At 38.7% G+C, this 14,938-nt stretch overlaps 2 protein-coding genes across 2 annotated transcripts; both read right to left on the reverse strand.

The window, feature by feature from the left end:
* Positions 1–6,006: 6,006 nt before the first annotated feature.
* On the reverse strand, positions 6,007–10,653 carry LOC136277008 (b(0,+)-type amino acid transporter 1-like). The gene is made up of 2 exons (XM_066158599.1): positions 10,506–10,653; positions 6,007–8,726 (listed from the first exon to the last, which is right to left on the reverse strand). The coding sequence occupies exons 1-2, from the start codon at positions 10,525–10,527 to the stop codon at positions 7,258–7,260; spliced, it is 1,491 nt and encodes a 496-aa protein (XP_066014696.1). The 5' UTR covers positions 10,528–10,653; the 3' UTR covers positions 6,007–7,257.
* Positions 10,654–11,662: 1,009 nt separating this feature from the next.
* Positions 11,663–12,883, reverse strand: LOC136284173 (transcription factor HES-2-like). Its single transcript, XM_066173996.1, has 4 exons — positions 12,791–12,883; positions 12,607–12,702; positions 12,259–12,349; positions 11,663–12,147 (listed from the first exon to the last, which is right to left on the reverse strand). The coding sequence occupies exons 1-4, from the start codon at positions 12,824–12,826 to the stop codon at positions 11,663–11,665; spliced, it is 708 nt and encodes a 235-aa protein (XP_066030093.1). The 5' UTR covers positions 12,827–12,883.
* Positions 12,884–14,938: the final 2,055 nt, after the last annotated feature.

Below are 14,938 nucleotides of genomic sequence, written 5' to 3' on the forward strand. Positions count from 1 at the left end.
CTCTGGGGGAGACCGTGAGGAGGTATTTTTACAGGGACTCGAGCTGGCCGGCCACCATTTGTTTGTTGCTACGCTACTGAAAATCTGCGCATGCTCTGTTGGATTTGCTAGTGCTACTCACTACTACTGGCAAAACCGGTTTATGATCCATGACCATCCATTATTCGTCACAATATGCGACGTCAAAAACGTTTTGTTTTCCTAGCTCTTTGTTACGAAATTTAAGTTCACCCCACCAAGCGTAAGATATCAAGATGTAGGCTTTTTCGCGAAAAGCAATCGTTCCAGAAGATTAAAAAAATCACGAAACACGTATTTGTGCAATTTACGATGAAACTTGGAAAAGGATTAGTCTCAATATTTTGAATGAAACAAAATAATAATAAATTTCAAGAACTTGCCATATGTCTAACATGTGACTTGTCAGTAGCCGACCGCAAGGTCACTTTGAAAAAGAAATGCGGCAAATGTGGCGAATATAGATGTGACCAGATATTATAATTCTCTCTCAGCCTGCACACGTGTTTGAAATATTTTCTTATTTGCAATCAATAAATGCAGGAATTATTACGTATTACTTTTCAACATCTCAACCGTATGGCAGGTTTTTTTTTTGTTTTTTTCATTTTCCTTCTCTGCTGTTGTTTTATTCCTCTCTTTGCCAGCTGTCGTTTCTAGGGCTACTCAATCATCCATGTAAAATTTTGTGTTTTGGACGTCAAATCACAAAACGGTCTCGTGTCCCGAGTTAGACCAGACAGTTATCGTTCCTTCGCATTGTCAGTGTTTTCCGTGTGTGTCACGATTTAGTCTTAATCAAATTAGTAAGTAACTGAGTTTTGCGCCGAAAACTTGATCTGTCTCCAGCAATGATCATTGCGGGCACCCTGGTCTAAAAATGGCACTGACGTTTGATCTGACAGGAAGTTGAACTATCACGTGATGTACTCAAACTTATTCAGTACGCCATTGAAAAATTGCGTGACTACAATTATCTTCTTTGTTCCATTTTCATAACAGGGCTGGTGGCAAACTCTCCCTATGGATTAGCGGGTATGCAAATGACATATAGACTCTGAGTTAACTTTGTAACTTTGGATTTAACTTTGTAAATGGAAAGAGACAATCCCAATAAAGTGACTAGACTTGATACAGCGTGTCGCAACACAGCCGTCACGGATCAATAATCCTACGTACGTTAATTAGCTGATTTCAATATCTCAGAACACAGTTAGACATCGAATCATAGTCTGCACGCAACGGGTAGCCATCCCTTGAGGGTAGGTAACTGAAGCAGCACTCGCCAAATATTTTGCTATTTTCCTTGGCTTTTCCTTGAATCATCCGACGTGTTTGTATTCATTGACGTTATTCCAACATGTAAAAATCCTTGAAGCGAAAGGAGGTAAACCGGTGACGTGCGTCAACGTAGGTCAACAGAGACTGAACATCAACAAGGACGAAATGCGAGTTGAAATGAAATGCCCCATAGAGGGGTACCGTCTCAAAAAGCTTAGGGACCAGCTCTCAATCAAATATTGACGAATGATCTTGTGACCTGATGAGGCAGTCAATTAACTGTCTTAGAATATTGAGCTACGAATCATATCTAACCATTTTGAAAGAATGGCTATTGGGTAGCGAGTTAAGCTTTCTAATTTTTTTAATTTTCTAATTTTTCAAACATGATGACATTTGGCTTTAAAGTTTTCTATGTCAGAACGCAGGTGTCAAAAGTGTCAAGAAACAGCGCCAGAAATTACTGATTTGTCTAGATGTATGGGGATACACATAACGGTTGTTGACAGTAAGTTTTCCAAAATTGTACACTCTAAGAGAAACATATCTGTGCATCGATGTCAACCACACTTTGATGTATCACCCGCTCCACTATGCCTCGATCCTACCTAAACGTCTCTATGTTGAATAAACAGTGGGCGCGTTACCAGTCGCTGGTGCTTCGCGCTCATTCGTTCTAACGAGTACTAGAAAGGAGGAAGCTGTGTGTAGATTTTACAGAGTCAGCTGACCGTGTGTAAAATTTAGTGAAGGGTAGGTGAAAAAAACACTTAAAGGGCCAGAGTGAGTTTTTAGTTCACATACCGCGTTCATCATCAAGGCTCTCAGGGAAATTTATGAAGTGACACGAAAGTGGTCTTTGAAACGTCCAAAAAAACTGTGGTGAAATGTGAATAAGAGGGGAGCAATTATGAGTCGCATCGATCAATAGCAAAAGATCGATTTGTCAGTTACTTATGAGGGAGGAACTATACCTTTTGGCTTGTTTCTTTTTTTATTTTTGTTGTTGTTACTGTTGTAGCTGATTTTTCCTCGTTGTTGCTGTTTCTCCTCCTTTTGATCCCCTCTGTGATTCATGTTTGTCTTAGGCTTTGGTTTCTGGTAAAACTTGGAAACAAACATTATCTGGGGAGACAAAGAAACACTACTAACTGGGCATGACGATTGGAAAAAAGGGAAGGAAATTAATTCCCTCAATAGAATAAAAGTTTTAATGTCTTGATTCCCTGAAATACAAAATAAAATTGACTCGGAAGTTACAAATTTCTTAGGCTAAGCCAGACTATAAATATAAATAACAATGTTACTCAGTCAATGACGGACTTACTGAGATACACTGTAGAATTACATTGATGAAGGAATATATGGTGAATCTCATATGCTGCGAAAATCTGAGATAAATCTAAATGATGAATCAACTCTAGAGATAAAAAGGGAACATTTTGAAAATTAAAAATAACATCAAAATCTTTCCGAACTCATGGGTCGGACTCTGATTTTGCACAAGCTCTGATACCTTCACCAAGCTCCAACACACTAGGAACCAAGAAACCTAAACGCCTATAATCGCTTGCAATTTGGCAATTATAAAATCAATTTGGTATCCATATGCTGTATCTATTAAGTCATTTATTTTATCGCGTCAATTCTAAAAATTCTCGTCTACTTTAATGTGAAAGCCTTTTAAGGCGAGCACTTGGTTTTCAGACCGTCTTTTCCCTGCATTGTACATGAGTCGAAACAGCATAATGGGACACGAGTGGTTCAATTTATTGAAGAAAATTAACGCATTAGAGAAAGTTTACCTTCAGAATTTTCAGCATTGAAAAACTACTGAAGTTGTCACTGCTGTTAAATCTTTCAAAATTCCCTACCCTAGAACAGAATCACTGCAGCAACTGAAAACCGGAAGAGGCTTGGGATAGCTACGAAAACTTAAGATTTCATGAAAGCAGAGGATGGCAAAACTGTCATGCTATAACATAACGAAACATGCTAAAACATTATTGAGGTTTTAAAATGACATTTAAAAAACTCAAAACCTACGTCCAAAGGTCGACGAGAACAATCCATAAAATGTCTTAGGATATCTCAAAGAAACCACTCATTTAGGCATTCTGACTTGATAACACGCTATTTGTTTGGACATGTTGCTGCTAAATTTTGGCAATAGTGTGATAATTTTCTTTAAAAGATTATTCTTTGTGGATTGTTTTGAAATAAGCAACATAAAAAAAGTAGCGTGTTTAAGATTTGCAGTTGAGTCACTTTGCGTGCATCAGCTATTGTTGATCAAATATTTAGTTCAAAGTTTTTAAGGAAACTCTTGCAGTGACCGATAATCAATAAGAACAATGGAGTTGTACTATAGGTCAGCCGGCTCTACAAATCATGTGTCGAGTGTCTACTTAGTGACGATCTTTACAGTTGGCTGACCAGTATAAACTACACGAAAACACTAATAACAATCATTATCATGAATTTAACAATCAATAAAGTTAAAAGTATATTGCATGTACTGTGTCATTATAAACTTAAACGCAGCTTCATCATGAAATGCAGTGTTCACGTGCGTGTAACATATAAGAATATCAAATGTAATAAGCTCACTGCATTTTCAACTCTATTCATGATAAGCTGTTGCTGTTCTCTGTGGAAAAAAAAAATGAAAAAAGATCACAATAGAGTAATTTCTTTATCCAGACAAAGCTGAGGTTTTTTATCTATCTAAAAAAACAAACTTTTAACAGAAAACATTTCATTTCGTGTTACTACAGTGACACAATAACAGAAAATAGTATGAACGATACCAGCGCACATGCTACAAATTCAATTTGAAGACTCTAATGGTGCAATTTCATTTATTCTGAACTTACCTATAAAGCTATCCAAGTAATTCTTCAAATCAGGATCAAACGCTGTGATAAGCGTAATGTCCCACTACATCCCATTCTTTGGTGATGAGCATTTGACTTGTTCAGCTTTCTTTGACTTGTTCACCATATATTCTGACTGTATATAAAGTTTCTGTCTGCTGTCCATCAATTACTCATATGATTATGATATTGACCGACAAACCAGTTGTTCCCGTTTGAAAGTCAACATAGAGAACATCCGGCTTTACTGTGATTATCGTAGCTATACTACGTTCTTCGATAACCTTCTCTGCTAAAACAGCGTTTAAATGAAAGATATTTTCCCCTTTTACCGTATTACTAACGCTCTTCGCGTTGAAATTTGTGCCAAACTAGTTTTGGTTCATTCAATCAATGAATTGCCTTTGCTGAAGCTGAAATTTCCACAACATAACCAACGGGACGCTGCTGGTGTAAATACAAATAAAAACACTGTGCTTTTGTGGGGTGCTTAAAAAGTAATACCAAGTTTATGGTGGTTTTATTGTCTCGTCCGAGACTACTCCAGGAAATACCTTTTTTAATTTTCTACCGTCTTCCTAAAGGTCAAAGTAATATGTATAAAGGACCCTGTGAAGACATTTCTGAACTCACCCACCCTTTGAACACATCTATCTTACGAATACATTTGGTATTGCAAGTGAGGTCAGCAAGCGTTCCCACAGAAATAAGTTACTTTGAAGAAAATCCTGTTTTTAACAGAATAAGGCTTTATATTGATGAAATGCTGTTTTTACATCTCTGCTCTCTTGAGATAAACGATCAATCAGTGTCATTAGATTATGATGTTTTTCTTTTCCTCAAGGAATACCTCATCTACATTCCTTTGAATCTTTTGAACGACATATAATAACATCAGTTCAGATAGTACAAAGAAGAGTCTGGGAAACATATTTGGGATGATTACCCCTTCTTTCCAAACCAACATCTGTTTTACGATATTTTATTTTTCACCTCAATACTTCAACGTTTGGCTAATTTATTACTTTTGCGCTTGCTCGCTTTGCTTCCGTTTCCTTTGAGAGAACAAGCGGGTTCCTTCGTTGGTAGCCTATGTAAAACCCTTTTATTCTACTCTTTGTAGTTCAACGTCGTAATAATTTGCCACTGGAAATTCACACGTCATGGTTTAGCCTAGTAGTCGCACCTCTGTTGTATGTTCAAAGAAAATCTGATTCTTTTCAGTAATATTGACGGCCGCGAAATTTCTTATTCTCTGCTAGATACTGTTCGGACGTTAACTGGCCATTTGTCATCGCCACCTTTTTCTTAAAAGGATTTTTCTGGTCATCGGCGTTGCATGTCACAGCCGTTTCCTTTCTTTTTAATCCTCGTCTCCAACAGCTTTCAGGCACAACGCATTCCTGGAAACCATTTGTCTCCATCAACTGGTCCACAAAATGAGTGGTTAGACCGAAGCACTTATTTTTCCATGCTACTTATGATGTTCCGTCGTTAAAAGTAAGAACACAGGCAATAAAAGGAAAATTAATACATTTGAACATGATGGGAGTCTTCGCAAGGATCTTCAGAGGTTGGCAAAGGTTTACTACGAGACGCGTGATTATGCCCAAAATGATTGTGACGCGTGAATTTAATAGAAAGGCAAAATAGGGTGAGATTTGAAGTTTTTCCTTTTAATATTAATTAAAGTGCATGTGACGCGTAAATTCTCCTAAGAAATTCGAGCGTAGAACGGGATCAGAACCCCCTGGCCTCACCTTTGATATCCTCTCCTTGTGCTCAACAAAAAGCCGATAGTCGAGAAATCAATGGATCCTGTAACGATAAGTTTGGGTTAAAAAGCCTTTTTATTACTTCAACATAAACCGAGCAATTACATTCATTATTATCATTCAGCTTTATCGGAGCCTACTTGCCTAACCAACCATACAATTGGGTGAGATAATTCTAAAATTATCACCGCTAATCGGCGTTACCACCAGCGCCTTTGTTTGGAGGCTTGGCACATTAACTCCGCCCACGCTCCTTTAAATCGTGACGATGGCGGTCTGCTTCCTGACGCCTATTTACACCTCGTCAGAAAAAAAGGCCGCTAATTAGTGATCATATAAAAGGACCTCTTGTTGCAGCGTTTAGATCACCCCTGATGAAGGTACTAGACAGGAGTGTCGAAACGTTGGGTCTATGAATTGTAACTTCTTCGGTTACATTCATTAAATCTGCAAACCAGTGTAGCTTCAAACTATGTCCGAGCAATTACATGTTCAAAACCCGAAGAAATAACCGACTACATCCCGAATGCGCGTATCGTTATGTAATCATTAGTGGCGCGCTCATTGTGACAAGTTCAATTGGTAATTTATGCCAGCATACTTCTAACAGTATTTCGTCACAGATCCCAAGTAAATGCACTGGAATCGATTCCAAAAGTAAATTATCCTAAGGAATATGTTCAACTTTTATGCGTGAGCGTCACCAAACATGTTCCCCGATGGACCGGGCTTATGTTAGGGAAGAAACTTTGCACGAGCCTTAACTGATAAAGGGACACAAACAAGTCTAGCACGAATTGCGCATCATTCCCCTTGGTTGAAAAGAAATAAGAGAAAATATCTATCGAAACGAATTTCGTTAGAAGTCTGGGCCACCACACTTTCATGTCTGCGATTATTTTACTGACAAGTAACGATTACAACAATTCACGTCATCGATATGACCCGATTCGCCGATTCAGATCACAATTGAAAACACATGCAGTTTTCTTTCCTTCCAAATCTAACTACCAAGAAGGACGTGCCATGAGTTGTAGGGAGATTCTGATTACGTTAATCTAAACTTCGGCTACAAATCGTGAGTGATTAACATACGTTATGACTAGTCATCAGTTAATCGCGTTACCATTGATTTGTATCGCACAAAGACCAAAAAATTACATTTTTCTGTTCCTTACTTCACTCAACCTACTGTAACTTTGAGCCTAACAAATGAATGTACAACTCTCTAGCATTTGGATATTTTTGATATTTTTGATACTTTGCTACTTGACTGAGCTTACAGATGCACTTTTCCCTCAGCAATGCTAATTATTGCGGTTGACAAAAATAAAGTAAACTGGTACACCAGATAGAACAAATGCCAGAGCAAACAATGATGACTGAGGTTTGGCAAACAAAGGGGCAATAATAAGGTAGCACGAAATCATCACCATGACAATAGGAATGCCAATCCACACTTTGTAGGGACGATACTCATGTGGCCTCTTCCAGCGCAGAACCAGAAGTGACAGGAATGTGCAACCCAGGAAAATCCATGCAACAAAGCTGAAACAGCTCAGCAAGGAATCCAGATCACCAAGTATTAACATGCAAATGGAAATAAATGATGGGAACATTATAGCACGTAATGGAGTGTGGAAACGCTTGCTGATAACAGCTAGATATCGAGGCATGTGTCCCTGTTTGGCTGCTGAGCAAACAACTCTTCCATTAGTAAAAATGGAGCCATTAGCAGCACCATAACAGGAACATGCTACAAACAGTGGCATAACAACTACAAGGGTGGGTGTAACTTTCTCTGCAACAGATACAGCTACTGCTGTGGATGACAACATTTCTGCTGGTGTCAGAATACTTAGATAAGCTATATTGATCAGTGTATAGCAAATAGTGACAAGAGGAAGAGCAATCATTACTGCACGAGGGAGATTCTTGTGAGGATTCTGTAATTCCTCCGTCACATAATTGAGTTGGTTCCAGCCATCATAAGCCCACAATCCACTAAAGAATGCATGTGCAATTTCTCCAATGTTTGTATTAGTTCCTTTAAAGGGAGACTCAAAGTTTCCATTGTGTCCACTAGCAATTCTTGAAGCTCCTATCACCACTATTATCCCAATTGCAAGGAGTTTCATTATCATGAAAACTATTTGCATCTGACCTGCCCAACGGGAACTCACACAGTTCACAGTCGTGATTATTATGATGGAGATTGCAGCTACAAGTTTGATGAGGTCTTCAGGTTCGGTGTTGTTGTTCCCAAGAAATGGCTGGACAGCGTAAGAAGCAAAACTCAATGTGATAATGGCAACAGAGGCTGGTTTCAAAATAAGTACCATTGTCCAGCTCACAAGAAAGCCAGGAAGAGGCCCCAGAGCTTCCTGGATGTATGTTAGCTCACCACCAGAACGTTGAATCATTGTTCCTAATTCACAATAGCAGAGAGCTCCCAAAGTTGCCATCACTCCAGATATAATCCAAACCAAAAGAGTCATTCCCACCGAACCAGAATGCAGAAGGACAAAACGTGGAGTAACAAATATGCCTGAACCTATCATTACACCAACAATAAGTGACACGCCTTGCAGGAGTGTTACATTTCGGGTCAATTTTCCTTCTTCCCCTTTTGAATCCTTCTGTGACTTGATCAATTTTTCTTCGGCACTTGCATGGTGATCATGGAATGAAATACTAGCATTCAAATCATCCCCCATGGAACACTTTGCCATGTCCTTGTTTGCTTCTGATTGTTTCTCTGTTAAGTCCTTTGCATCTAAAAGAAAATAAAACAAAAAGGTCTTTTTGTTACAAAACCAAATATACCAAATTAAGAACAAAAATTTGCATGCACTGAAATAAATTAAAATACTCTAAGACAATTTCAAATTTTTTTTACCATAATAGAGCCAAGATTAGAGTGAAAGCTGGTTACTAACTGTCTACTGCCATATATAAGGCATTATAAGGCCTGTTACAACCATCTATAGAAAAATATAACATTTGTATAGCCCTTTTCAAAACTTTATTGTACTTTAAGATTGGTATGCAATACAAAGTGATGTACTAGTACAATTATCACTGTGTGTATTGGAGTAGCAACATCTCTACCAACATTACAAGAGACAGAAAGCCAGTTTTCAAGATTGGCCAGCTGCTTGCTGATGCAATTAAATGATTAAAAAAAGCATTTAAAAGAAAGGTTGTCAACCTGTGTCACACCACCATCAAATCTGTTACACAAAAGAGACAAGTTATCTTTAAACTGGAAAGATATAGTGCATATCATACTCAACATCAGTAGTTAAAGATTGACTCAAAGTTTTGGTTAAAACTGGGAACTAATGAAATGATAGTAAATAAACAAACTGGCAAATCCAGAGGGTATCCGGTCAATTTGCCACCACAATGAACTGACCCCACCACAAAACTTGCCACCACTGAGAGTCAAATCATATCAGCGGTGGCAAGTTTAATGTGGTGGTGAATTAACTGTAAACATATCCAAAGTCCATCCTGTATGATTACAAAAGTAGTACATCTGAGTGATGTGGCCAAAAAAAAAAAAATTTTGTTAAAACTAATAAGACAGTTGGCTGTTGATTGCATGTTATGGTGCTCTATCATATAACCATTTTAACCTCAATAATATTCAGACTGGTTATTCATGGATAACTGTATCAATTGATAATAGTGGTAAGAATTCAAGAACAAACCATGACTGAAACTCATGCATATGAAATCTAGAGTCCACATGAGTCTAAGTAAGCACTAAAATTGACAGCATTTGAGCAATCAACAACCACACTCCAAGTCAATGAAGCTACACCTGACACAGAGGAATATTTCCACGAAATATTTCCTACAGGACTAATAAAGAACACAGATCAGAGGATTCCAGTCATCCAATTCACTCCCCTCCACTTAAAACCATTAAATTTACAGGGTGTCAAGAAAGGACATTGTCAGGCCAGGCACATGATATGTATCAGTTGATGTTTGAGGATGTGTGCACACTTATTTTTAGGCAGAAGCCTCTTACTTCAATCAAGCCTGAGGAAATATCTGCTAACAGTAGCGCAAGTTCCATAAAGGAAATTTTCAAAACAAACGCTGGTCACATCAAATGTTTTCTCCCGGCCCTGATCTCTAACTTGAAAAAAATCTTTAAAACACTTAACAGTTCTAAACAGAATGTATTAAAATTCACATGGCAACCAGGTGGACAACCAGACATGGTTTGATGCTACTCTGGTTTAAAGATTTGATAAATGTAACCGAAGAAGTTACAATTCATAGACCCAACGTTTCGACACTCCCGTCTAGTGCCTTCATCAACGGTGATCTAAACTAATTAGAGATCGTATAAAAGGACCTCTTGTTGCAGCGTTTAGATCAGGAGTGTAACTTCTTCGGTTACATTCATTAAATCTTTTAAACCAGAATAGCATCAAACCATGTCTAATTCTAAACAGGATTAGCGTTAGTCAGCTTGTCATCATGAACGATTCCATATCTTTGTTACCATTCCTACTAATATGCATACAAAAAGTACCTTTCATCCTTGAACGCTTCATCTTGTCCTGTTAAAGATCACCTCATTCCTGCTTCATTCGTGACCTTCGGTCACTGCCGAACGCTGGAACGTAGCCGCCATCTTGAGTTACACGTCATCCGCATAATACCCAACCCGTCCCTCCCCACCCAACGACCTCTCGTTGTTGCCGGGTGGGGGAAAAAACACACTACGAGGCAATTTATTGAAAATAAGGAGAAACGGACAGGAAAAAATGGGGAGTGGGGGGATGGGGGAGGAGGCAGGAGGAGCATTCTTGCGAAGAAATGATGTCATTTGCCAATCTTGCTCTCAGCGAACATTGCAGTCGTGCTAGGATGGACGTAAGAATCTGGGAACGAGATTGAATCATCAGAAGCGACAGCGAACAATCACTTTTACCGGAAAACTAAGAGACCGACAAACAAAAATTATTTTAGACCGCCACTTCTTATCTTAAATTTCCATTCTTCCTTTTCTTCATTCGAAAAAGATAAAAATAAACCGCACCCCTTTGATCAGTCTGTTTGATAACACAAGGCGCCCGGATTTGTGTTCATCACCACCATCGTAGTCCACAGCTTTCATTTACATAGTTTCTGTTACAGTGAGATGCCAAAAATGCCATGCAAGTTTTCCCGTTATGTACGATAGAAGTAACTTACAATTACGTTTTTTTTTGTTTTTCTTTATGGGGGAGGGGGGGAGGTGGGGGGCTGGAGAGCAGCGTTGAACTCTGCGAGCAACAAAACGTCCAGAGCCAAACTTTTCCTTTAAGCAAACAATCCAAACCTCCGACCCCTTCATGTTAATGAAACAGCGCCAACGAATTTTAATGATAATTTTTACACCTAATCGAAGCATCAATCGATCTTCTTGAAATATTCGTATGAATTACATGTAAAAGTAGCCATGTATTGTATTGTAACTACCAATGGTCATTAAATTTTTTGTTATAAAACTGTTTCTCACGCTCGACGACAGGCAACTCCGTTCTGCAGTTTGTGTTTTTTCAAACAAGTGTGCTCATCGGATCTTCCGTTGTCTTTCCTCTTCTCATCCGGCACGGAAGTGGTGTATTATTAATTTGAAGTTTTGCAGGAATATCTACAGTACAGTGTTGTGCAAAAACCGTTGCAAATCAACGAACCATACAATTAGATTTGTCCTTGTTGTGAAGACTGAATCCAAGGCCTCCAAAGCGGGAGTTTACATGGCTCTTCCATGCTTCTTTTGATGTCAGCCGTTGAATAACAGTTTTCTGGTGAATTGCCACTCGCGTCAGTCAATGTAGTAGTTTCACGGCGGTCATACGGGCGGAATGCACTTGACAGGGGCGGAGATGGCGGGGGTGTAAAGGCACAGGTACACGGCGACTCCGCAGTGGTTTGTAAGCCACTAACGTACACTGCTTGGCCAGGAGGGAAGGACACGGAGGTGCTCTTGTTGACTAGTGTCTGATTAGTGTGGAAATTGAAGCTGTAAGACGCCGCCAGACTTCCGAGTATTTGTTCCTGCAGTTTAGGATTCACTCCAGGTTGGTTTTCCACGAAGCTGCGCACTCTACCTGCGCACTCGTTAAATCCTGCTCTATTGTTGCTATGCTGAGATTCCGGCTCACTTTGCGGATTGTTCCAATAACCTATGTGACAAAACAAAGGTATGAGCGAGTTGCAGCCATAACGATGTCGGGCGTTTGGGATCATCGCACAGTACAGGCTTTATAGTAAGCTAACAAAAGAAACTTACTCACCGGTCAATTGTTGCCCTCGGATCATTTTTAAGAAATTCACGGTGAGCTCCAGTATTTCGGCCTTCTCCATCTTTTGGGAGTTGTGATCATTCTACCGAGATAAAAACAAATTGTTTACAAACTGTTAATGAAATAAACATCGATTAGGTTGTCGGCTTATATTAGGTGTAATATTGACCCTTATTTGAGACTTCACGTAGAATAAAGAAAAATACAGCAAAGTAGAAGTGTTTGAATAAGGAATGCATAACGAAATGTGGCTGGCTTAACGTTCAAATAAGACTTATTGCCTTTGATAAGAATGAGATTGGGGACTTTAAGTCATAAAAGTTTACCAGGTAAACTTACATCATGATACAAGGCAGACAAAACCAAGCTTTTGAGCTCCTCAAGACTTCGGTTTATCCGCGCTCTTCTTTGTCTTTCCAGCAATGGTTTAGTCGTCTGCTGAAAGGAAACAGTAGGAATAAATATGTGAAACGAGGAAACACTCGTAAAGCAAACTAAAAGAGGGAAATGGAGTCTAATGTACCTGTCGTCTTCTTGTAAGCTTGATTCTTTCTGCCATGTCTAGTGTCTGTCACTTTGCACTGGTAACAGCTCTTGTCTGTAAAACTGAGGTCCTTTCTGAGTGACGCTGAGTCAGGAAATGAAGTTTGTGCATAAACTCTTCAGCTAAATTATATTGGCGCGGGCATGCAATTTTACACTTATTTACTAGAGAGCCAATGAGAAGCGGCGTTTGATCTGATGCAATCAGACGCTCAATTCTCGCACGCGAATGTGAACAAATTATTGCCTTTGTAGCACGTATCACGCCCTCTATCATTCAAATTCTTTTAACCTTTTCACTTCAGAATTTCAGTGATTAAATCCCTGCGGACTAGAACCCGTGCGTTATTTAGACATTTTTGTTTAAAAAAGAAAAGTAGTAATTTTTCGTAGAAATTTTTTTTGCGTCAAGAGGCCGCTTTTCAGCGGGTAATCGTTATTTGGTTGTAATATTCTCTCTGGCATTTTTGCAGTGATCTTGGTGTAACTTGACAGTCCATTCAAACTCAACTTTTTCCCCGCATTCAAACTTCAATTTTATTTTTCTAAGTTACATTTGAATTACTTTTCAATATATTCCCTGCATTTAGGATTTCTTTTTTCCCAAAGTAATCTTCGAGCATTGGACGAAACATAGATTTGAAACAGTTTTCAGATTTCGTTGATCTAAAAAAGGGGAAGCTTGAGAGAAAGAGAGATCTTTCTCTTCCTTGCAATGCAGATCAGAGGATAACTCAGAATAGGTTACTTTATATGAACCTTCAACGCGTGTCTCTAATTACAGAGTGAAACATATTGCGCACCTTACAAAAAGATTTCACAGAGTGTTGAAGGTGGCTTAATATCCAAAAGAAAGAGTACCGCAAAAAATTATCTGATCGAGGTCGAAATACGGAGGTGAATCAGCGATTTTAAGACAAAGAATAATACCTCTGGAATGACAATGAAGACCAAAAGTAGTGAACAATTTACAATTAGTTACAATTCAACCAACAGTTTCATTACAAGCAACCGTTTCTTTTTCAAATTATTTTATAAGGTTGAGCTAAGGAAAGTAACAATGAATTAGTATCATAATATGTGAATGTAAGCGTCATACGCATAAGATGTTATAAGACAGGTTAAGTTTTGTTTAGCTTGGCAATCGAAATAGTACTCAAGCTCTGAAAGAGGGAGGTAAAAAAAAAAAAACTTCAAAACCTCAAACAAAATACAGCATTAAAAGTAAGTCTTTGTACTGGAAAGCCCAGTAGCCTTTTCCTCTTTGCTTAAAAAAAACCCTTTGTTTTGATTTGCCGCAAGGTTAATTGTCCACGGATAATTAAAATTTATTAATAGCTTTATTCAATAGCTGTATCAAAAGAGCGCCGCGTAAGCATTTAACCATCCAACTCTTGTTTTGAGCCGTTCAGTGGACATAATTATTCACTTAGACCTCGTTAAAATTCTGTTGTATTGTTGTTTTATTTATTAGCGCCTATGATCACTGATAATGCTTTATTAAAACCTCGAGATCGCGTCGCAGTCTTCCTGGAACCCTCATGGGACTGTTCGGCGAGGAGCGTTGTGCATTAAATCATCCTTTTGTCATTTCCCGTCTCAGATAATGTAATTAGAGCGGTTCAGTTAGACTCGCTTTCCTGTAGATGGAAAAAAATACCCGAGAGAGTATTCTTTAAAATGTGAAATATGTTTTTGTATCTAAAGCTTCTCATTAGTGTTCCAGGGCAGACGTAGTTGTGTCATTAGCGACCTCAGTAGACTCAGGAAATTGCGCGAAATCCTCGTGATCATCAGTTGTGATCGAGTGGACGTGATTGGATCAGGTCTGTTTTTCTCTCTCCTCTCTGAGATCAGTGTACAACAAACCTATTATCGACTTGCGAACTCAGTACTACTCAAGTTTCAGAATTTTTTGAAACTCGTCAAAACTGCTTCAATATATATCCAAAACAGAACAGGTAGAGAAGACCAAGGGCTAACGCTCGAAACAGCGTGAAAGTCGTTTTTTTTTTTCATTGCTATACCCGGTGTCACAAAATTCAAACTACAACGGCTCTCAAGGAGCTTGAAGCGTATTTGCATCTCTGAGCTAAATCACCCATTACGAGGAAAACACGGTCACATA

Source organism: Pocillopora verrucosa, chromosome 11 (assembly GCF_036669915.1).
Source record: "Pocillopora verrucosa isolate sample1 chromosome 11, ASM3666991v2, whole genome shotgun sequence".
Taxonomy (NCBI): domain Eukaryota; kingdom Metazoa; phylum Cnidaria; class Anthozoa; order Scleractinia; family Pocilloporidae; genus Pocillopora; species Pocillopora verrucosa.

Bases quoted from the DNA above. Each gene is read 5' to 3' on its own strand.
- LOC136284173 (XM_066173996.1), bottom strand. From the start codon at position 12,826: ATGGCAGAAAGAATCAAGCTTACAAGAAGACGACAG. The intron at 12,703-12,790 runs GTACATTAGACT...TCCTTTCAGCAG, and splicing joins AGCTTACAAGAAGACGACAG to ACGACTAAACCATTGCTGGA. The intron at 12,148-12,258 runs GTGAGTAAGTTT...TTTGTCACATAG, and splicing joins CCGAGGGCAACAATTGACCG to GTTATTGGAACAATCCGCAA.
- LOC136277008 (XM_066158599.1), bottom strand. From the start codon at position 10,527: ATGAAGCGTTCAAGGATGAAAG. The intron at 8,727-10,505 runs GTACTTTTTGTA...ATTTTCTTTTAG, and splicing joins GAAGCGTTCAAGGATGAAAG to ATGCAAAGGACTTAACAGAG.